This window comes from Orbicella faveolata, unplaced genomic scaffold, assembly GCF_042242905.1.
Source record: "Orbicella faveolata isolate gen_17 unplaced genomic scaffold, um_ofav_v1 contig_2, whole genome shotgun sequence".
Lineage (NCBI taxonomy): Eukaryota > Metazoa > Cnidaria > Anthozoa > Scleractinia > Merulinidae > Orbicella > Orbicella faveolata.
The window spans coordinates 10126859-10151026 of NW_028301547.1; the positions used below are offsets into that span (position 1 = coordinate 10126859).

The following is a 24168-nucleotide window of genomic DNA, read 5'->3' on the forward strand; positions in this document are numbered from 1 at the left end:
TGCACCAGCTTGTGTACTTTCCCTGTATCATACACCCTATGTGTACACACAATGGGACTCGTCCCCGTTTCACCTCCCCGAATCAAGAAGCAGTTGAATTTACTTAATTTAACTACAAAAACATGATGAATACAAACAAATTGGAATTTGCATGATATCACGGAAAATGATAGGATAATAAGAAGCTGAAGGTCAGTAACCAGGTAACATTGTTCGTCACGTCTATATATATCATGAGGTGTTTATTTGATGTATGGGGTGTTTATTACTGCTTTGAACTTGTTCGTTTTTGTAAAGTAACTAATAAACCTCTTCTGTTTTCCCTCCCTGCAAAACAACGCCTATTAATTAAAAGCAGTGAAAACTAAAGGTTTTTTAAATAACTTCATTGCTGAATTTCAATTTTTGCGAAAAAGGTGGAGGAACAGTAATCAACTTTGATGACCAACGGATGTCAGGAAAATACAAATTTCACTTCCGTTTTCCAGAGAAACCAAAACACAAGGAAAGCGAAATTGAAATCAGTTTCCAAGCCATTGAACAAGAGAATGCGCCTCGGTCCATTTAAAACAAACTATAGAGTCCTGCTACCTTCACTTCAAGCTTGGTCAAGAACTCATATATACTGTCCAACGCAAGGCATGGAACTACTTCACTTCAAATGACTCATGATACTTATCAAAATACGACGCGGGATAATATATTATAAGCTAGGTCTTGCTTACTGCTATAAGCTAGGAGATTTTCTTAAAGAAATGACTGCCTATTGATCGATGACAACGTACCCTATCCAAAAATATCTGCTCATGAAAATTTCTCTATACGAGGAACAGGTTTATTTTTATCGATAGTTTTGTTGTAGGACAGCTTTTATTTATTTATTTATTTATTTATTTATTTATTTATTTATTTATTTATTTATTTATTTATGTAGTTTTTTATTTCTAGTTTGATTTTTTAGCGAGAGTTTGTAAAGCCCATTTGGTCATTTTCAAGTGAAGCCTAAAGTTAACCTACAGAGCTTGAAAAGCATGCACTCCGATCTAGATAACCTAAAACAGCATTTTAAAACATCAATTTAAGAGAAAACCCTCGCTGGATGGATGTCCCTGGCTATTTGCAAAATTGCACACAATATAGCTGTCATCTAGCTGAGTTGTTAGAAACTGCAAAATTTAGTTTGAAACCGAAAACAGTGCATTTCTTGGAAAAAGATGTTCTATCGCAGTTCGTCACATTTCCTTGACATATGATTGCCAAAGAGGAAAAAAACCCTTTCGTCTGATTTCACTCATCATCAAGATAAAATGAGAGAGGAGACATTTGCAAGCGTTGGCTGGGATATGTCGATTCCTCTAAAGTTATTTTTAGTTTTAGAAGGAATGGAAATCTGATCCCATAGATGTCCGCATGGAGTCCAACCTCGATGTGAGGTCGTGAGTGAAAAGCTTTTAATGATAATGGGGGACCGCGTGGAAGGCCCTGACTTGAAGCCTCCCTCTCTGTCCTCTGATTTCCTCTAGCTCATCATGAAATGCTCGCTATGGGATACATGGAACGTTTCTCGGTAAAAGGTAGATACAAGGTTTATTTTAAATGGCACAATCTTTTGTAATCTTAAAGCTAGCTGTACAGGTGTTCTGATCTGCACCTGCAGCTTTCGAATAAAATATGAGCTCTGCAGGTTCCGGCAAGGGTGAGAAAAGTATTATTAAAATTCCTCCGTGCTTACCAGTAACTCAATTCGAGACTATTGGGCCCAAATCGTTTATGACAATTTTCCTTAGTAACTATTTTGATTATGTCTAGTTCTGCTTGTTTATGAAGCAAGCGAGTCAAGAATTTCATTCATGAACAGGCTACAGTTCATGCAAAAAGGAGCAAATTGGAGGTTACAGTGTATCTCTCGTCCAGCTACCGAGGAAAACGACCCAACTCTAAAGCCCCTGTACACTTTTGAAAAAATGCTTTAAAAGGGATAAGAGAGTTAATCCTGCATATAAGCCATATAGGCCTTATGCCTAAGATAATCACTGGCTTAATTTAGAGATTGCGCTCAGTTTTGCCGCGGATAATCTTATCACGCGCGTTGTGTAGATGGAAAATGATCATTCTTGTTAACCCACTTGGACTATCTACATGAGCAAAATTTTCGCCACAGGATTGACTTTCTAGATCCTGCTGGGATTTCTGAAGCTGGGAGTGGTGTTAAAAGAGGAACAAGGCCTGTATATGGGGGATTAACTATTTTTAGCCTTAATTAATCCTCTCTTGTTTAAATCTACATGAAGTCGAAAAGTCAAATCAAACATTTCAACTGGTTAGCAAGGTTTGATCCCAGAAACCAAAAGTTTGGCGAACAAAAGAGTGACTGATTGGTTTCCATGGTTACTATGTCGGCACTGATAAAGATTGCAAACCAGTCGATCGATGGTCAGCGGAGCGGGGCAGATTTCACAGGAGTTGCTGTCGCCGGGATCCATTTGAGCATTAGCTTCAGTTGTAAGGTTTCTGGGGTAGTGAATCGAGGTCACTAGCCCCATACGGAATCCCCAACCTTGAGGACCAGGATGCTGATTAATCCGACCCCTATCTCACAGACCAATCTGAGTGTCAGGCTTGTTATAGCAGGTGGGGCCTACGCATGGGGAAAAGGTGTGGGGCCTGGTACTCCACGTCCACAGGTTCCTTCATTGAGCGGTCGTGGGCGGTGCGCGTGGACCGTACGTGGAGTGTATAGGAGCAACCAAACTGCGCGCCTAATGTATTCCGGCTTACGGCAGAAACGCAAACGCGCAGGGCGAAAGACGACCTAGCCCTGCGCAAACCACAGTACAACGGCTTTGCACGAGCACTACACATCTTAGCCCATTTCAAATTCTCAACTGAAAGCAACGCGAGGAGACCAAATTCTCAGCTTTTTCGGACACCAGTGTGTGCCGAGATGACGAACTGACAATCTGAACACTGTCTTTACATGTCCGAGTCTATAATTATAATGGACTCTTGTTTTTACAAATTGAGCTGAAAATAGTTCGAACACTGACAAGCACACTGACAGATCATACCCTGCCAGTTTCCGGGTGTAGAGTCCACCGGAGTATAAGCGGACGTAACTGTATATTATTTACTTACATAACCATCAAATTGTATTAAATCCGGAGCTTGTTTACAAAACAGCACCGTTGCTTTCACGTGTTATTATTCATTCTTCTCCCTATGTATTATTGTTCTCTTTCTGTTGTGTGTTGAACTTGTATGATCAAATTTGGCTTATTCAGACATGCATAAACATAATTTCGAATCTGTGGAGACCAAGGTAAAGAAGGTCAAAGAAAGACGGAGAGGAAAAAAAAAGAGTTTCAAAGTTTTTGTTGTATAACGATGAAGTTCATTAACAGAAAAAAAAAATCGCGAAAACAAGCCATTGCCAGCATCGCTTAATTAAGCTACGATACTGTAGATAGGGGCCGCTCATGTGACAAATATGATTGGAAGAGGTTGTCGTCACGAGTTGTTATCTGGGAATGACGTGACAGGTATTACAATAATCTGGCCGCCTCAGCCACACGCATTGCGGAGGTCGTTCGTAATTGCGTAGTGACAATCTTAGAGAAATGCAAGCGTGCTTATGGAAAACCATCAAAAAATGGGAAAAAAGTTTCAACTTTATCTCAGGAAAGAAACATTATTCTGTAGAATTAGTCCGCCTTAAGCGATGGTGCGGCGAAGAGTTGTGCATATTTACGAACGGTTTGCAAATTCATCACACAACATTTAAGCGCCTGAATGGCTTAGCTGTGTGTAGTAGAAGCGAACAACACGCCTGGGTTTTCGACGGCCGTTCATTTCTACTGATGGTAGTGCCTGGAGTTTGGTCCATGACTGAGTATCATTTACTAATCGATGGTTTACAGATCGAGAGGGATCTCACTCCGTCAGAGTTGTGGAGGCGGCGAGGATGGGTGCTGGTTTATTTTGGACTAATCGAAGTGTTGATTGGAATCTTATTGGAATCAATAAGATACTTCGAAGACACCGTGCCTTATTTTGTCTTATGGGAACTCCTAGGCCGGGTTTTATTAATCTTTGGCTTGTTAAAGATTGTGGAGGGTTTAACATCACATGTGGCGATACATTCTAATCGTTACGGACCAGTTTACACGGTGTAAGGAAACTTTAAACCGCATATTACTTATTCAAACCATTTAAATGCTACGGAGAAGAGAAAGAAACAAGATCTGATGACACAGCACAAATCATAAACTAACGGCACTTGTGCTGTGAGTTTAGCGAAAAATCCAAACGACATAACATCGCCGTTAAACACGGTTATACATGTATTAAAATACTTGAAATGTTGTCACGAACGGAGAAATGTTAAGAATATGAACTTGTTTACATTGCCTACGTGGAATTCGTGTCTACAACACGGAAATATCTACCGCGGAACTGAGAAAAATAAATAAATAAAAAAAAAATTAAAAGGGTCGCACTTCACACTTGTTTCGCGATCACAATCCATTTCTGCACAGTCATTTAAATTTATGATTTAATTTAGACACAGCGTAAAACGCATGCAAATATACGGCGCAGTGAAGTGTTTAGAATATTCAGGGAACTATGTGAAGCAAAGCGTGCAGTTAAAAAGAGACGTAAAGTAAACAACCTTTTTTTCAATACCACTATAAAGCGCGTTTACGGCCTTTTAGCCCGTTCAAAAGATAAGCGTTGTTTGTTTCTTTCCATCTCTTTAGAAACCGTACTCCTTTCTTATCATTCAAACCTGCGAACGGCGCCCTTAAAGATGCCTGCCTTAATTATTGTTCTCAGCAACGCCTCTTTTGAAAGACCTCCACAGTAAGAAATCACAATAAAACCGTGTTTATTTTAACCACGGATGAAAATTCTCTTTAGTAATATGTTAAGAATATCGCGCCTTTGCCACATTCAACCACAAGCAGTGAATTATTTATTTCCTCATATGCAAGATAACTATTACATTTCCACAATAATCTGTTAAACGGGTGGCTTGGAACCAGCACGCGCGAAACACGTTTCAAGCGTTCAGTGCTTCATCGACTTTGTGTAATTCATTGTATTAAACGTTCATTATATTACTAGTACTTAGGCTGGTTAGCGCAATCAACATTCACAGACTCAGTAAGATGTTGCTTAGAAACCGCCTTTTGTCTCTCCCCTTGGCGCAGAAAAGGCTGTTTTTCACTAAGCACAAAAGGTGCTGTGCTGTTTGTAGCGCCTTATGGCGACCCTTAGTGAAAACCAGCATTTTCTTCGAAAACGGGAGAGAGTCTCTTACGTGTGTTTTTATTTTATTTTCTTACTTTTTTCAGTGATTTCTGATAAAACTCCGGAGGGACTTCAAATGAAACTTCGGAGCCGACAGGTCTGGAAGAATTATCAAAAAACGAATTTAATGTTCTCTAATTTAAAGGTAGCGCGGGTGAATGTCTAGTAAAATTGCCCCCAATTCATTTCTAATTATGTTTTTGTTTTGTGGAAGAAATTTTAGATGATACATAAATTCAAGGATTGTTTTATTCCCTTGAGCAAAAGACAACTGTCCAGCTCACAGTTTCTTGTATTGGCTACAAAGGCTTTTTTGACTTTCACATGAACAATAATTCCATGAAAAAGGGAAATAAGGTTTGGTTGCGTTACGCACCAAGGATTAACACAAATGCATTGCGAGGGAAGTTGTCACGCTCTGTACATTTTTATTTGCATTTGGGATACTGATCATCGATCACCATTACGTTCTTGGTTTGCGGATAACTATTCGTAATTACACTTCAACTTGCCATTGGTTTGAAGAAAACCCGCAGATAAAGGAAAAGCGACTAGGCAAAGGGTTTCTTAAGACCTTTTAATCCGAAATTGATTACAAAAAGTTTCAGGCGAAGGACGATACTTGCTGTAGTCCCGACGAGATGCCTTCCTGCTGTAAAACAACTTGTACCTGGGCGCAAAACCTCAAGGTTGGTCCTGAATATCGACAGTATACAGTTCAGCTAATCCGAGAAATCGGCTGTTTTTGTGAAGATTACCGTATCTACGTGAACGGGCATGAATTGGAACACCACGGTTTGACTTACAATCCGTGCAGTCCCCTGTGCTGCGGTGGCGGCCAGTACGAGTGGGAACAAGATGGCCATTCGTTCTTGCTTATTTACAACTCTCTGTCGTGGACGAACTACTTTGGAGGATTTCGACTTTTTATAGATGGAACAGACGTGAACACTGGGCGAGAATTCTCGTCGTTTTGGCGGCGTCGTGGTTGGCAAGTGGTTTTCGCCGGCCTAGTGATGTTGCTACTCGGCACGGCTCTTTCACTGATCTTCCACTATGCATTCTTGTCGAAGCAAAGATCTTGGACATCGGTTGGTTATGCTTTGGTTTTTGCTGGCTTGTTTTATATTTTCTTCGGGCTTATTCCAATTTTGCGGTACCGAAAACCAAGATACGACAGATCTGCCACTATGGAGTACGTAGCTAACACAGTATGAGACGAACATTTTCAAGAGGTTGCCCGTGACTTGCGGTGAAGACACCCGAGTGTTTCAAGGTACCAGAAGCTTTGTAGCTACAACAGATCAAGAAGCACTTAATTCCTTTCAAGACCTTGAACATAACGTGTTTGGATCAAGTTTGTGTACAACATTTTTAGTTAAGCTCAAGCTTAAATATCAGACTTCACTACAACTTTCTTTTACGTGGATCGCGCTATCGGATAGAAAATTTCCGTGATGGAGAGAATAGTAGTATTCATATTAGCTGACAATGAAAGCGGTTTCGTTTCACCGACACTTAGCAATTAGCAGTGATTGATTGTAAAGCGAGAATCATCTATGATGAAAAGCTGCTTAAATCAGCTGTCAGATTGAAAAGTTAAATGTAATTGAAATTATCAAAACATTCCATCCTAGCTCTTTTCTTATTTATTGCAAGTCATCATGTAAATAAGCTTAATTTTCTCATTTTAGCTACTGCATTTTTTTTATCATTTGAACAGGAAAATGATATAGCTGTGTGTAATTTGAAAGATTTTAGTGGGTAACTTTCAACGACCCTTCAGGAATGTGGTTTAAATGAGAAGTGATGGGTGATTCAGTTTTCGAGAAATCAGTAAGCTTTTGTTTTGGTTACGAAAATTCAATGAAAAAAAAACTGTCTGCGTTTTCTGCATGGTTATTATGCACTTAAACTGTTAATATTATTTATGTGCGTTGAATAGTTTTTGGAGCTTGCCATTATTTTATTTAAGACTGAGTGTTAGTTTTGTTGAGTAGGATTTTTTTTGGCCATGGAAAGTCTTCACTATTAAAGCACCTCTTTACAGATACCTTCACAATATGGATCCGTGAGTGGCCTTATTTTTTCCGGTAAAATGATTAGGTTTTCTTCCTGTGAATCCTGAATTTGTTAGTAGCCTGGAAATTTGATTTCCTGAAAGAATTTGCAGGGAAATGAGAAACATTTAATTTGTCCTGAACTGTTATTTTGATTATGCCTTCTATCATTGTTTTAGACCGCAAAATTATCACGTCATAAACATTGCTTATCTGAGACATGCCAATCTTTGATCTCTTTGCATTACTGTAATTATTCCTTTGTGGTACGTGGTTTTCGCTGCGTGGTGAAAAAAACCGGGAGGGGAATGGACGTGTCAAATAGGGTTCTATTTTGGGCATGAAGTTTCAAAATCTTTTTAGTTTAAGTTATGTAAGTTTGCGTGAAACCTTTCCCCCTTTTTGGTGAAATGTGAAATGCGTACTCAATGGAAACACCAATTATTTTTCAAACCTCTAAGGGAAACGAAAATTTGAAATGATATTAAATCACAATTTCCCAAAAACAAAGAGAGTATGACTTGATGGAATAGGACCAAACCACCATCAACCACAGAACTCCAAGTGTACCACACCACAAAGGAGTGACAAGGCAGTTGGCATATTTCCAACAGACACAACAACAGATGAGAAAAATCAATTTTATTAATCAGATGTAAACGATGCCATTAAAATTGTAACTACAGTGCAATTTAAAATGGGTAGATATTCAATTTGTTTCAAAATAATCATTGCCCAACTAACTCTACCTGGTTCAGAGGTTTTTTGCTGTGAATTGGTAAAATTTAAACAATTAAGATTGATTCTGCTCAAAGTTTAAGCAATAAGTGCAAAAAAAAAAAGAAAAAAAAACTATTTGAAATATTTCACTTTAATCCAGTTCTGTAAGAGACCCCACGGTTAAATTCTCAAGCATTCTCGAGAAAGTTAGGGTCAAACCTTGTAAGAATGCTTAAAGCATGTGTTATTGTGTTTTGAACTGACGTGAAATGTCTGTTTTTATCAAAATATGGATAACTTCAAATTCAATTTCTTCTCGTGGGGTCAGCTTGAGAGCCTAAGTCTCGATAAATTCTTCTTAACTGTATTCAAAATATTACCATGCTATGAGGTTTTTTTGGTAACTTTATTTTTGTCATTATTACTCAAATGTTCAGCAGAAATCATCTTAAATTTCCAAAAATGTATGCTATAGTAAAAAACTGATCCATTGACAAACAAATAAACTTCACTAACTAGCTAGTGTACCGACTTAAACTCAAATTTAATTGCTATCAATAACTTCATGAACTTAACTATTTCCATTTTCAATAATGTTTATTTCTAATACAGTGCAAATTACAATGGTTACCCTTTTAATTTGTCCAATAATTGACTGGGTTTCAAAAAAATCAAGCAAAAACTTGACATAATTGCTCTTAAAACTTCTTATCATTAAGTAACACCCACATCATGATCATAAATAATTTTAACTTTTCCAATAAATTTGTGTCACTTTTATAAATAGAAGGGTAAAATATCTTCTTAATCAGTAATATGACTGTTTTTGTACAGGGTTTCTGATATTGCAGGGCACTGTGACAAATTTTTAAAAACGTTTATAATGAACTTTGAATATATATCTCTAATTTTGTTTCTTAAATTTGTGATGGTGAGTACCATTGTTGAAAACAATCTTCAATACTGGAAGAGTTTCCAATTTTCATTATTCTTTCAAGTAAACCAAGAGATGTTTTTGCCATTGTCAGAGCAGAAATGTTTTATCTGCAAGTCCTCCCTTGCTCTCAAGATGTGAGTAGTAGCTTACCTGTCAATATGGGACAACAAAACCCATGTCTCCTTGCCACAAAAATGTCGCTGCAATATTACGTAGTTCAACTCTGAAAAAGAGCCAATTTCACACTTCAAGCCCCAATTTGAATTTGCTAATGTACTTATTTATACAAAGTATGACTGAAAATTTGACATCCGCTTGGCACAAAACATGGGAAAACATTCCACTGGTTTTGTCCCGATCGGATAAACAAAATAGCTACTCTTACTCTGATGGACTGAGACACGTTGTGTGAGTTCATGTTTTGTGTTAGAGTATTACAGCAAATAGTGCTACTGTTTTTTTCACTCAAATTACTGTCAGTAACACATGTACACTTGTGTACTGGGTTATGGACAATGTCATGAGGAAAAATATCCCTGTTTGGGGGTTAAATGAAAACAAAGATGTGGCATTTGATGGATATTTACAGGTTTTGTTTTCCTTAGCAACTATTATCATTATATCTTGGTTCCCAAAATCTAAAAAAATCACATTAGATATCTACAGGTGCCAATCAAGACAACACAACTTTTGCTTACGACAAAACTGGGTCCCAGTTACACAGATACACACCATTTGGAAGTAAAAGTTGTGCCATCTGACCAGCCCTGAGATTCTATTACTTAACATCATTAAGTGTCACCTCCAACAACAATCTCAACTATCTTGCATGATATAAAAATACAACATTCGATATCCGTATTATTAACAATACATGTACAATTACCAAGCATGAACAAAAGTGAAATCACATTTGTTCAACTTTGTGGCCATTCTTTAAAATTAATGTTGAATACATTTCAATAATACCCAACAAAGAGTAAAGAGAAACATCATTTAGCTTTTATCCATTTCTCCTTCGCTGTCCTCAGCGATGCTAAATTAAATGCAGCAGGCATGTTTAGCTAGCGCGAACTGCTTGCATGCTTAACCTGAACTGTTACAAACATACTTTGGAGTCAAGTCTTTTCCACAGATAATATGCATTATCACTGATCTGTACATACCACAAGCATAGTTTGCACACCAATTGTTTTTTGGCAAAACTCAGTGCCCATAACAACTACGAGTGTGCTATGAACATACTTTGCGAACCAATTGTTTTCTTCAGGATATCATCCAGAATCACTCTGAATATGCTGCAAAGCAGCCATTTGATGGTTAGTAGCATTTTCAAAAAAACAATGTAAAGGTTAAGCATTACCTGGAAAATCACCAGACATGAAAAAAAAAAAAGCCTTAATGAAATTCATTTTCATTTCCTCATGTGTAGCAGTGGTCTTATAACCAATGACACCCATTTTAGACAAATTCTCCACTTAAATTCCTGCATGATATACTAAAACTTTTGCAGCAAAACTTAATGAATTCTTGATTTCCAACATTTTTGCGCTGTTGTATTTCAATGATTAATCAAGAAAAAATGCTTGTTGTTTTTTTGAATCACTTTCCCTCACAAATATACTCAAGACACAAGCTCTCCTCGTGGCAACATATTTTGCAATGAGAGCCAACCTCTTACTTCGTCATATTTGTTAAAATATGGGATGATAAAATATTTAAAGATGATGGTATTTTACAGACTTTGTTTTGAATCATTTTCCCTTACAAATATACTCAAGAAACGAGCTTTCCTTATGGCAATATATTCTGCAATGAGAGCCAACCTCTTACTTCATGTTGGGATGATAAAATATTTAAAGATGATGGCACTTCTTTTTTGCTCTACTCAAATTATTCTTCAAATTTTTTCAGATCGTTTAAAGTACTTGAACCCGAATCACAAACACCCACGATCATCTGTAGTACCAATGGAAGAAACCCTGAGTGATAACAAACAGGAGTAGCAGGAGCCAGTCTTTGAATTGCAGTGTAGTAAGGTCATCCTGATGAGAGGAGTAATGGCGACGTAGATCACTTCTGATGGCTCTCATTTGCTGCACGCATTCCTTCTGCAAATCCTTCAGTGGTTGAAATACCTTCTCTAGACTTGCCAGGTCAATACTTTCCTTGATGCTTGAATCATCGTCATCGTCCTCGACACTGCTTGAGTGTTCGGCTTCGGGATCAGGTGTAGACGCACCTGAACGGTCTATTGAATTCCGTCGTGATCCTTTCACTTGACCGCTGCCCCGAGATCGATCTGACGAGGGCCGTTTTCGTTTTGATATTGGTTTCTTGGCATCCGGTGCTTGGACACTAAGAAGGCTGGTTGTTCGCACCATGGGTGCTTTAAGTCTGTACTGAGTCTTGACAATACCTTCATGTTCATATTCCTTTAGGTCTGTCATTGGGTCCCATGGTCTTACACTAGAAAGATATATCAAGTAAATATGAATAGTGTTGTTGTTGAGTGGAAGTCCAGTATCTACTGTTTGATAAGCTAATTGTGGCTCTTTGCCTGTCATTTGTCACGGCATTCACTCATCTTGAGATTAACATGAAGGTGAGCTATGCTCTCCTCCCCACCCCCACCAACCAGAAGGAAGACTTAGCAAAAGAAAACACTGAAATGAAAGCTCATATTCCCTATATACGTTAGGAGTAAGCAACATTGCCCTGCAACATAGGGAATGTTCAAGGAGGGGGGGGGGGGGGGGGGGGGACGAGGATGCATATGACCAGCCACACCATGCAGTTTTCTTCACCAATGACCAGCTAAAATCACCATCCAGTAGTCCTGAGCACACTGGCTGCTCTTGAAATTTTCAGGATGCAAAAATTAATGAACCTAGGAAAAATTCTTTAAGTTTTTTTTTTTGGCTTCTAATACCTTTACATTGCCCCTCCAGGCTGAAAGCAATGTGTAGTTCCAGAAAATATAGATACCTCCCCCACGGAAGGGATTTTTTCTAAGACCTCCCCATTCCTCTGGAAATTCCAGTTAAGCTTCAGGACATTTCTTAAAAATTTTTTTGTCTCCCAGAACTCCCCACTCCCCAGGAAATTCCAATCCTTTCTGTGGGGGGAGTATGGATATTTTCTGGAACAGCAAAATGCACGTAATATATCAGACACGGAAGACCATGTTTGACCACATTTCCAAACACTGAGAAGAGAGTTGAAAAAACGATGTGCAGCGCAGTATTTTTGACGAACTTCGAGGTGTTTGGAAATGTGGTCAAACACTGTCTTGAATGTTTGATATATCTTCTCAATCGAAACTAAAACTAAGGAGAAAATGGAGATGTAAAATCATAAAAATCTATGCTAATTAAGAGCAGATATCTAAACACTGTCACGGTCATGATTTCCTTTGTTTACACTTAATGAGTCTGAGAAATTGGATGAAAACTCAAGAATCTCAATGATATTAGCTAGTGTCCTTGTGTAAACTGTACATGAACCAGCAACTACTTTTGGCTTCAGTTTATACCTCATGTGACACTACACCGTCTCCGAATGTGTATCACCTAAAAATACCTTTCTCACTACTTCAACCAAACTTACTAGACATACAGAGGTTATAATGATGAGACTTTTGGTAATGACATTATATGGTTCTGACTGCTCAGTGCTGGCTATTACTAGTCATTCTCTGCCGACTTCAAATTTCTGGGAGAACACTTACCAAACAGAGGACAACAAAATAATGCAAATGACAGTTTATACATCACTTACTCTCTGTACTTGTAAAGCCATCGGTTGATTGCATTAGGTGCAGCTGGATCTCGTTCAAACAGTTTAGGAATCCATTCCACTCCTGCTTCTCTTCTCTCCCTGTGACCCTTCCGCTGTGCTTCTTCAAGAATAAACTTCTCATTTGTTGCCTTTTCCTAAACCATTTTTGACAGAGAAAGAGAAATGAGTATTCTTTGGTAAAAAATTGAAATGAGAGCCAGATTTTTATATTGCAATCTGTTAGAACTGTGAACTTTAGTTGTCGGATTAGCAAATAGATTCCATGTTGCTGTGTGTCTGTTCAGTAATATACCACAAATGACGTCAAAGTGTGGTAAGAACAACAAAGTGGCACACAAGCTATAAGGCAAGTGTGTAACTCATGTTCTTGCCTCATTTTGACATCTGTGATCTATTACTGAACAGATGCACAGCAACATGGACTCTACCAAATGTGTCCCAAAAAATGATCGAATTTTAGAGTAGAGTAGAGTAGCATAGCATAGAGTAGAGTAGCATAGCATAGAGTAGCATAGAGTAGAGTAGCATGGAGTAGAGTAGTGTAGAGTAGAGTGGCGCAGAGTGGCGCCGAGTGGTGCGGCGCGGCACGGAGCGGAGCGGAGTGGAGTGGAGTGGAGTAGAGTAGAGTAGAGCAGAGCATAGTTAATAGAGGGGACTGGTTATGAAGCCTGGCATACATCAATGGAGAAAACAAACATGCCAAGATTTTTGTTTGAAGGTCCACGACCGTACTGTGTAGCATAGAGTAGAGTAGAGCTGGCAAGGTTGAGTAGTATGCCCAGCACAAAATGAGCATACAATTTTAGCCTCCAATAACATGTAAAATCAATAATAAGAGCGTAATGAAGGGTAGCTAAGCATACAGTCGAGTCGAAATATAATATAGTAGTTTTTTTTTTCAAGTAGTTTATCGTAGCATAGCAACGTAGAATGTAAAGTACAGTGAAATGGATTTCACTATAAACAAAGGAACAAACATCTCCCAGTGCATTAACCCTTTACATATGAGTACAGTGGAGTAAATTTCTATTGAATAAGGAACCAAAGTATGGCGACTTATATAGCATATTAGAGTACAATAAAGTAGTGTACACTGAATTTTGTAGAGAGGAAGAGTCAAGTAGAGTGGAGTAGATTTCCCTTGCAATGAAGGAACAAAAGCCTCATGATTGAACAGTCTGTATGACTTTACAGTACTCTACTCTACAGTAATCTACTAAATCTACTGATAGATAGACTTCCCTTGCAATTAAGTAACCTACTGTACTCTACTCTACGCTACACTAATCTATCGTACTCTTAAGTATAGTCTATGAGATCTACTCATATGCTCTACTCTACTCTATACGGAACTGTTCTACTCAAGTGTACAAGAAGCCGTAGAGGTCGCACAGGAGCCGAAAAACTCTACGCTAATTTCGATCATTTTGTGTGTCAGGTATAGACTCTACTTGTTCTATATATTAAAGAAACCAAAAATTCTTAATGACGTCATCTATGCTTCTGTCCTCCATTTATTCATAAGTAAGAACCAATGAAAATGCTAGAATAAATTGACTTATAATATTTGATAATAATGACAACAGACTGCTTAGATCGTTGCTCTGTTACAAATTCTTACTATCAAATCACAAAAATATGTCAGCAATCCAAAAAGCCCAAAAGTTGTCATAACAGCCTTTTTCCATCTTTGTCCAGCAGATAATTCAAGATTCATTCAGATCAAGATTCAGATTCTTGAGCTTTACTACTGAACAGAGTGACTCTAGGATGACTGCCTGTAAACAAGCAAAGCTCTCCTACCTGATCATTCATTCTGATAGCATCACTGACATGTGTCCATAGCCTGTAAGGTAAATAGTGATGTTTGATGTAAGAAGTACCACACAGTGACACACAATGCAGAATCGGACTGTCATCAATTTTGTGCGGTAATTTAGTGAAGCTCAAAAACATACCCAGCTCATGGAAAAACTAAACATTGGCAATATATACAATGAGAAAGCCTTTCTAATTAAATGTTTAAATCTGCACTTTACCTACAAAATTCCCTAAGCCTGATGTCTTTTTGTTAAGTGACATGCACAATATATACAAATGAGATAAAATGTTCTGTGATAAAAGTGTTAGGTAAGTTAATTGACAAATAAATATTTGAAGGGGGAGCAGGGGCTTGTTATTGTAATATCCCTTGTGTAAGGAGACAAATTGGGGGGAGGAGGACAGCAGAGAGCTACAATCATGAACAAAAGTGTTGACACATTTGAGCAAAACAAACGCTTTCTATTGGCGTCCTTCCATAATTTCAAAAAATATCTTTTTTGTTGATAGCCAAACCCCCCTCTCCCCCTTTTCAATGTTGAAATACGCTCTGTGGACACTGTCACGTGGTTACAACACTGAAAAGGGGAGAGGAGTCGAAATGTCAAATTGGAGATTGAAAAACACACCCATTCAATGAAACAGGTCTTTTTTGAGGAGTATCTCAACTGCTTTTGTCCATGATTGTAGACCATCAAATGAATATGATTTTACAAGGCTACCATTCAGTTACCAAAGGGGCAAAAGTGTATCAGATATCTTTCATCTCATCCACTAGGTCATGATACTTACTTCTCAGATTCAAATTCTCCTTGAGTGCTGTAGTCCACCAAATGTCTTGGAAGTCTCTGGTTTCTGATTTCAGGGGTTGGATCCCAAAACAGTTCAGGCAGAGGTTCAGTCTCCTAAAACAACCAAAAAATATTTCCGTATCTTACAAAAATTATCACACAAAAAGTGTCTCAAGGGATTAATATGGATTTTTTTTTTCTTTACTGTATCCCATTCAAAATGATGACGCTGATGGCAATAAAGAAAATCACCAACTAGGAGATATTGTCTTGATGTTCCACTGAATTCTCAAAACTAACATATGATAGGAACTGTAGAGTAAACACTAAGGAGAATTAATACTTTAATCTTCGCAGTAGGAAGAGACCCACAAGTAAGTGTACATTAGAAATTGCCCAGTGCAGAAAATAAAACTACACAAGTGTATTCATAATAACATAAAATGAAGAATTTTTTTTCAGAAATAATCCTCTACTCACCCCTGCAGGAATTGGGGATTTCAAGTCTGTGATAACAATCTCGCTATCCTAAAAAAACAACAACAACAAGAAAGAAATAACTGATGAAAAAACAAATAGCACTGAAATGCTTAACACACTCATACTTGAGTTTCTATCTATGGATCTAAAACCCAAATACAGAGCATTTGGTAACCAGACTGTGAATGTCTTTTTTATGTTTGTATAAGTAAAGATGAAAAATAATTAGCAATTCATTACAGGCCAGGCTGTTCTTCTGATCTTCAAAATTGTCTTGCTGGTTCACCAATTGTTGTGTCAGTTACCAGCTGCCATACTACAGAAAGTCTGTGCAGTTACCAGTGCTAATATGACAGCTAGTAAAGAACTAAAGAATTTAGAAAAACACCAAACAGAAATCTAGACTGATGGACAGACTAACCCATTTTCCTTCTATCCTACACAGTGTCTCCTTGCCCATTTTTATCTTGCCATTAATGTAATTGGATTCTCCACTCTTCTTCCAGAAGGGCTACAAAAAAGAAACAATTAAACAGCATTTTGAAAACCTTGATAGAGAATCTGAGCAGTATACCGATACACACCATGTCAATTACTGCTTGTGTGTTTATCAAGTGTAAAGCACACCTGGGGTTATGCTAATAAAATTAGGCCATTTAATCACATCAAGAAAATTTCTGCTTATACCTTGAGTTTAAATTCAATTTCAGCCTTGTACCCAGTCTTCTCGCAGTTTATGGTGACGACACCTCCCAATTCCATTGTTAGAGTGCCGATCAAAATACCTGGAGAGCAGAAAACAAAAAATATTGTAAGCTCCCATTACTGTAACAGCATATTATACAACAGCAACTCACTAAACACTGAACAGTTGAGAAAAATATTGAAGAAGTAATAATGTTCTGAAGAAGGTGGCTAAGAAATGAACTAAAAGGTATAGCACACATGTAAAGCTATTGCACTATACATTACATTTGCTAAGTGACGTACTAGTTCAGGTCAACATCTGATTGGATCAGAGTTTGGTTATGCTCCCTGATATATTAGAACAAACCTTTACAGTGAGCATAAGGCATGGACATCACATATTCTTCTCCAAACCGCAGAAGAGTCATTGTTGCAGTTCCATCCAAAATGGCAGAAGATGAATTTCCTGGGGGAAGAAAAAAAACATTGTTCCAAAACATTGATGTAAAATATTGAGTGACTGCAGAAAGGGGTTGACAAAAAAAAAAAAAAAAAAAAAAAAAAAAACCCTGATTTTTAGATGATCAGAAGTCTTCCACATAGCACAAAAAGTCTGCTTGAAGAGAGGAACTCTTTCCTGGTTTACCAGAAGGCTCTCTCTATACAAAAATTAACTAATACACAGTGTAGATAAAAGTCCATATTCAGGCATAACGAGCGAAATAGAATAAAGATTACAAGGGATTGTACATTCACAAATTGTTTTCAAAAAGCTCTAAGAAATGCTGTTATGCCATTTAAATACAAATCAAAGTTGACAGTCCACACCTTCATTTATCAATAATTTGCTTTGAGCACAAACAAGTTGACAACAAGGCATCTTTTAAAACAGCTGAAAAACTAGAGCTCACCATAAAATTTTGACTTGGCCAGGCATGAGCAGTTGACCACGTACCCCTCCTTTCTGTTGGACACATAAAATGCTGACACTGGAGGATGATGTGAAACCTGTTCGGCTACAAAGTGTGTCTTGGTACCATTTGGGTGAAGCCAAAAGCAGCGAAATGTCTCACCCAGAATAGGATTGTAAGGTTTCTTTAAGCCCTGGTAGTGACCAAGCAAATGGTAGCATCAGTCAATTGTTTAACAAGTTCAAAAGTGCCAGGCAACAATGACGAACAAAAAGGCCTTTTTGCCCACAACAAAATACACTATACAAGACACAACAGAAACAGGAGACTCCTGGGAGCTATGCCATGCAACTAAAATCAAATACAACAAACTTCCCACTTATTGCCAGCTCCCTTAATGCTCTTGTAGCTCAGTGGAATCCTCCATGGGAAAAAGTTAGCATTGGAACATTAGCCCACAATTCCTAATACATGAAAACCTTACCAACATTCAAAAATACTGAAACATTCTAAAAACCTCAAACTAGCATACACAATGCTGTTAGTATAGGGTCCATATTGCCAAAATATGGCTTTCCCTGTCCCTAATGGGATGTGTTAAGTTTGGAAGATATTGTGGAAAAATGGTCAGCTGCCATCTTTTTTCCTACAGACAATCGCTTTCAGTGGTGTGCAGAGCCAGATATATACTGTAATCATGGTTTCAACTCTTTCTTTAGCAGAACAATGCTCATAATATGTAGGTGCCAGAATTTGTGAGATTTGTTTGTGCTTTTAGCTTTGTGTTTGGTGTTAAGTTTTGTGTAATTAGTTTCCTTTGTTTTGTGGCCTTTTGTATATGCAGGGCTCGAAATTGTGACTCACTGGTCGCCAATGCAACCAAAAATTGAACACTGGCGACTAAATTTTCAGAACTGGTCACCAGCTGGCGACTCGCGTTTTGTCCGATAACTAAAGAAAACCACGACACAACTTTTGTTTTTAAACCTTTATATTAGGAAATCAATCAGATATGGTAGCTAGTATAAAACTCACCTTTCCGTTCCCAGTAAAATAATGTCTGAATATTACAAGATAATCGGAAAAATTGAATGTATTTCAACATGTCGATACTGCGTTCACGGCGCACCATATTGTTTCAGCGGCTTCTTCCGAAACTGGGATCGCAGGCGCACTTCAACACCATGTGCTTTTCATTTGCCGCGAAAATGGCGGCAGATACCAATCAGTTGAAGGAATTACGTGAGTTTTTACGTGCGGGGAATAAAGATTCAGCCAAAAGGTTAATCCAAACTTTGAATCCTTCGAGGAAAGCAAGTCAAAAATAAAGAACGGCATTTCGAAGAAGTAGCAAAGGGAAAATATGCAAGGACCCGTGTTTGTCTCACAATGAAAACCACGGACTTAAAACGTTTTATGCTTCGCTTCATTTAAAAATAAAATGACTATGGAGACAACCATCACCTTTGGACCAGAGACATATCAACTGAGAACAACGGTAGCTTTATAACTAAGTGTTACTCACGTTGTTTCTAATTGTTTTCGTTCTTCAATTGTGACTTTTCTTGCATGCAAAGTAACGTAAAAAATCGTGTTCTTGTGTAAGTTATTTATAACATAAGTTGGCGACCAAAATTTTTCCGTTTGTTGCCAGCTGGCTCCTGAACGAAAAAGTTAATTTCGAGCCCTGATATGTTATACCCATTTGCATACTTTACAAGTTCAGTTCGCATGTAATATATTTTAGTTAGTAGCGTCTTTGGGTTCTGTGAGCGTCTTTGGATTTGTTACAGCTTTTCGGTTCGTCTTTGGTTCATCACATTCGTCTTGTAAGTTCCTTCGTTTATTTCACTTTGCCGCTTTTCCGCATTCTTCATGTTCAGTCGTTGCTAGTTATTTTATGTTCATTCCCATGTTTGTAATTTTGTTATTTTCAGTTACCGTGTTTCAATTTAAAGTGGGTGGAATAAATTTCTATGGGAAGATCGGAAACGAGTAAAAAGCGTGTGCGACAATATAATATTTTTTCTGTTTGCAAGTAGACAGCGCCACTGATTTGTCCTGATTTTCACCATGCTTAAAAAGATGAAATTTGTGACTTTTTTCTTCATTATCATAGTGAAATATTCTTCAGATTTTCTTTACTAACCTTTGGTTTCTTGTAGAATCCTGACACATACCATCTCACTACTTCTTTCATCCTGCTGTACGCATTCTCTTCTCTGGCAGCTCTATAATGACAACGTAACAAAACAATCAAGAAATTAACTACAGAAAGTTACATTTTGAACCCTAAATTGTCCCTGATGATAAAGATTATAAAGAATGTTGGTTAATGTCACAAGAACTCAAACCATGCAAAAGGCTATGAAGCTTAAACACCATTTTCTATTAATAGGAAACATGCGTCCTTTTGATCACATATCTTCTATCACTGTAAAACTTGTGCAATGCGTTGTGGCGAAACAAATGCAGCATGAGTTCAACTGGACATAGGTTTTCCAAAGCAGAACATACTGGATAAACCTTTGACTTAAAGCTAGGGTTTTACAATAAATCATCGTGTAATATTACAGTATTACATACTAGTGGGTCATAGTATTTACCTCGACAGAATATCAGCATGGAAATAGAAATCAGACAGTTTGTCAAGAAATGACCTGGGTTCCAGAATGAAGGTTGGCAAAGTTACTCTGGAAAGATCCATTCCTGGTTTAACCTGTTAGCCAAAACACAGCAAATCATCAAATAAACTCTACACTGATTACAATGTTACACTGCCTTTCTCCCTTTGGGTGGAACACTGCACCATTAACATACCAGAGTTCTGGGTAACTACTCTTCCCAGTAAGCCATCTTTGGGGAGATAATTATGATGTGAAAACATTTGATCATTTTAGTCAAATAATGTTAAGTAATTATATTCTTGACTGTCTCAGAAGTTCTGTAGATGCATGACTGAATTAAGGTGGCTCCCAAGAGTATTTATGAACACCCTCCCTATAGAGCGCGAGTTAGAAAAAGAACCTTAGTTAATTTGTCTTAAAGTTTTCCCTGTTGAGATTTACTAAGTATGGGTACTGTTAAAATAAGGCTTATTTTTTTATTGTCAATTTTTGGATCAAGGCTGTTACCATGGCAACATCTCATCCAATGGCAGGCAGATACATTTCTCATTTCAGCCTAAACTCCTAAATATTTATACTTTCCTTTGGTGAAATTTTTTCATACTTTGCCACATCATGGAAATGATATTGCCTGACATTTTGAATTGGTAAAAAGTTAAGGTTGTTCACACAGTTTATCCAATATTCTGTAACTTGCCATTCTTCAAAATACATTAGATTAGCTCTGACAGATTTTAACAAAAATAGGGTATTTTATAGGAATTGTATGTGGTTGCAACTGAGCCAAATTTTAAAAACATTCACCGAAGGAAATGCGAGAAAATTTACTGTCAGTTTTGCTTTTTGTGCTCATGTTGACGTCATAAAAATCGAGAAACACTTACATTTTCCTTTGAGCACGCGCAGATTGCTTGAGCTTTCCTCCTATGTGCACATGCGATTGTAAAACTATAGGGAGCCACTTTCAAATTGTGGTATCTTAGTGAAGTTCTTCAAAGACAATGTTTACAACAGTAACCCTCAAAACTAGCCATAACTGCAATTATTGCAATGGTTTGGAAAGCAATACTACTACTGTATCAGAACAATTTAAAGAAGTATATGTAATAGGCAAGCTTAATTTATACCAAAATTAAGGATAGACTATTTACACATGCTAACCTGTTTGAGAAGTGCCCAAAGAATACTCTTGTTTTCATCTTCAATCTCTTCCAATGCCTCACCTTCCTATTCCAAAAAAATAACAGGTCTGCTCAAGTTCAATCTGTGAAATCATGGGACAAGAAAAATTCTCCTGTCCGATCTCCAAACATTTCTTGTGATGTTGGAAATTCATTCAACCTTTGAGCATTCTTGAAGCACATAAATCCTCCTTACTCAGCTTTGGGTCTCTTCCTTATAGCACTGTGTTGCATTTTATTTAGCAATTTTAGTCAAATGCGAGACTCTGAGCCTGTGGGAGTGTCCTGTGGTCTCCTATTTTTAATCAAAAATTTACTCAGGGAGCTTTTAAAGTTTTATTGAAAAGCATATTTAGTGGACTCCTCACTTTTCAATTTGTGAATGAAAGCCTGATTTTATGTTAAAGAAACACACATGAAACTGGAGAAAACGTGACCTTAACTTGCCTATAACTACTTTATTTTGTTTTTACCAAAATGTGCAAAAAGTTTTTAAGTATGTCTCTAGAATGTATCTAGCAGTTTAAACATAGAAGGAAACAAATAGAAGTATTAACCTGTCCTAAATACTCCTCTCCCTTCTCGCTGATGTAAACTGTTTCTACGATAGGTCCTTCTTCCACCTCATCATCACCTTCTGTGTGAAAGAGAACACTATGTGGGTTAATTCATTTCTACATTACTGTTTGATCTGATCTTTACCATGTTATAATTTTATTTCTCAAAGCTGCATTTTTTTTTTTTTTGTCTTGGTACATTTTAGTACCCTCATTGTCATCATAGATACCTAAACTTTACTTCAATTAAAATTTAAGAGTAGCTATTTATCAAGCTAATGTCTCCAAGCAAAAAATACAGTATAAGACAGTAACTATAAACCCTAGGGTGAATGTAATTATACCTAGCACATAATTCTTTGTCAAGCATTAAATATTATCTAAGTTACGGATTAAATTCCTGTAACTGGGAACAGGTTTGCAAATTGTCTTAGAGAGAATTTCATAGTTTTGCTGATAAATAACTGAATGATTGAAGTCCACTAGTAGTTAAGTTTGTGGTTTGGGAAGAGATAAGATTAAAGGCTTCCAAAAAGGTTGTAACTTGCGGAGAGCAGAATAAAATTATAAAAATCATACTAAGGTCTAAGCTAATAGTAACAGGTCTGATAGGGAAGGTTTTGCTTTTCCAAAGTCCAGACGTTTTAATGTTCTGTGTTGCATGCAGTAACGTGACCTAAGGGAACTACAAATGGCCAGTTAAACTGGTTTCCTGCACTAAAAATATTGTTGGACAGGCTTACTGCACTTTACCAAGTGGAGTTGAGATTAAATTGATAATATCTTATTTGGCACATGGTTCTAGTTCCAGTCCCTAAAGTAGGCCTGAAGTCTGTAGCATGCAAAATGTTGAATGCAATTAATGTGGAAGGACTGAATTAACCTACCTCTACCCAGTGGTCCTATAGTGTCATCCAATTCATTCTCAGAGTCTGATTTATCCTGTGAATAACAAGCAATCATTGGACAAGGTTGAGCAAAACAATTAAATCAAATTTTGTCAGTGGTACCCCAACAATTAATGATCTTCAAGACCCTGAGTAAATCACGTGCTTTGCAATAACTGAGATATTTAATCTTTCAAACCCAATCAGTGAGCTCCAATCGTTCACCTTTTACCTAAACAGTTTGTACACTGGAAGAATATATAAATGAACCATTGGTTTACATCTGATTGTAAGCAACACATGAAAAAACATGATCTAATTAGATATCAAATGTTGCAATGTTCAAAGTAAGAGACAGTACAACACAGTCAATATTGTTAACCAAACTGTAAAATTTATGTTTTTAATAAGAACTCATGAAAATTCCATCAAAGTTTTAAAAGCAGTATGAACTACACTACGATTTCGAGTGGGATGTGATACTATTTTATGTCACAAGACAATAAATAAACACTGACCATGGCGTCATTGCTATCATCATCCTGATCTGTGAAAAGAAGAAACATAATATTTTAAATGGTAAACCAAAACAGCTAGTAGCTTGTTAATACTAAGTGACAAATAATCCTACCAGGACATACAAGTTCATTGGTTGTCTAATACAAGTAGGCATACGAAACAAAAATCAGGAACAAAAATGTTTTACCTTGAATGCCTGGAATCCCACTTTCATCGTCTCTGTCTTCCTTGTCATCTTTTCCATAGAGCTCACTCAACCTGCAATTAAGCATACTTTATAGTTAATACTGAATCACTTTCTGCCCTCAATTTTGTTGGCGTTTTGATACATCAGGCAGCTCATTCTGAAAACACCACATCGATCAATACATTAGATTAATATCGTGAGCATGTCAACACTAACTCTTCATTAATATTTCAACAGTCTAAAATACAACTTAACAGGGCTCGAAATTGCGACTCACTGGTCGCCAATGCGACCAAAAATTGAGCGCTGGCGACTAAATTTTCAGAACTGGTCGCCAGCTGGCGACTCGCATTTTGTCCGATAACTAAAGAAAACCATGACACAACTTTTGTTTTTAAACCTTTATATTAGGAAATCAATCGGATATGGTAGCTAGTATACAACTCACCTTTCCTTTCCCAGTAAAATAATGTCTGAATATTACAACATAATCGGAAAAATTGAATGTATTTCAACACGTCGATACTGCGTTCACAGTGCACCATATTGTTTCAGCGGCTTCTTCCGAAACTGGGATCGCAGGCGCACTTCAACACCATGTGCTTTTCATTTGCCGCGAAAATGGCGGCAGATACCAATCAGTTGAAGGAATTACGTGAGTTTTACGTGTGGGGAATAAAGATTCAGCCAAA

General features: G+C 37.4%; 3 protein-coding genes across 6 annotated transcripts in view; 2 read left to right on the forward strand and 1 right to left on the reverse strand.

Annotated features, from left to right (window-relative positions):
• The first annotated feature begins 3461 nt into the window (after positions 1-3461).
• On the forward strand, positions 3462-4489 carry LOC110051497 (uncharacterized). The gene has a single exon (XM_089289512.1). The coding sequence runs from the start codon at positions 3618-3620 to the stop codon at positions 4170-4172; it is 555 nt and encodes a 184-aa protein (XP_089145638.1). The 5' UTR covers positions 3462-3617; the 3' UTR covers positions 4173-4489.
• A 1247-nt stretch (positions 4490-5736) lies between these two features.
• Positions 5737-7374, forward strand: LOC110051485 (uncharacterized). The gene has a single exon (XM_020757515.2). The coding sequence runs from the start codon at positions 5952-5954 to the stop codon at positions 6525-6527; it is 576 nt and encodes a 191-aa protein (XP_020613174.2). The 5' UTR covers positions 5737-5951; the 3' UTR covers positions 6528-7374.
• A 623-nt stretch (positions 7375-7997) lies between these two features.
• Positions 7998-24168, reverse strand: part of LOC110051330 (oxysterol-binding protein-related protein 8-like) — a 33429-nt gene continuing 17258 nt past the window's right edge. For all 4 annotated transcript variants that reach the window (XM_089289507.1, XM_089289506.1, XM_089289510.1 and 1 more), the window contains 16 exons: positions 23477-23547; positions 23289-23317; positions 22771-22825; positions 21884-21963; positions 21307-21372; positions 20125-20237; positions 19668-19749; positions 17519-17711; positions 16975-17073; positions 16608-16705; positions 16342-16431; positions 15921-15968; positions 15442-15554; positions 14632-14674; positions 12808-12962; positions 7998-11496 (listed from right to left, as the gene is read on the reverse strand). In XM_089289507.1, the coding sequence (XP_089145633.1) occupies positions 10983-11496; positions 12808-12962; positions 14632-14674; positions 15442-15554; positions 15921-15968; positions 16342-16431; positions 16608-16705; positions 16975-17073; positions 17519-17711; positions 19668-19749; positions 20125-20237; positions 21307-21372; positions 21884-21963; positions 22771-22825; positions 23289-23317; positions 23477-23547 (1849 nt within the window). In that variant the 3' untranslated portion in view covers positions 7998-10982. The remainder of the gene's footprint in view (positions 11497-12807; positions 12963-14631; positions 14675-15441; positions 15555-15920; positions 15969-16341; positions 16432-16607; positions 16706-16974; positions 17074-17518; positions 17712-19667; positions 19750-20124; positions 20238-21306; positions 21373-21883; positions 21964-22770; positions 22826-23288; positions 23318-23476; positions 23548-24168) is intronic.

What these genes read in the sequence shown, in the direction of transcription:
- LOC110051497 (XM_089289512.1), top strand. Translation starts at nt 3,618, where the DNA reads ATGCAAGCGTGCTTATGGAAAACCATCAAAAAATGGGAAAAAAGTTTC.
- LOC110051485 (XM_020757515.2), top strand. Translation starts at nt 5,952, where the DNA reads ATGCCTTCCTGCTGTAAAACAACTTGTACCTGGGCGCAAAACCTCAAG.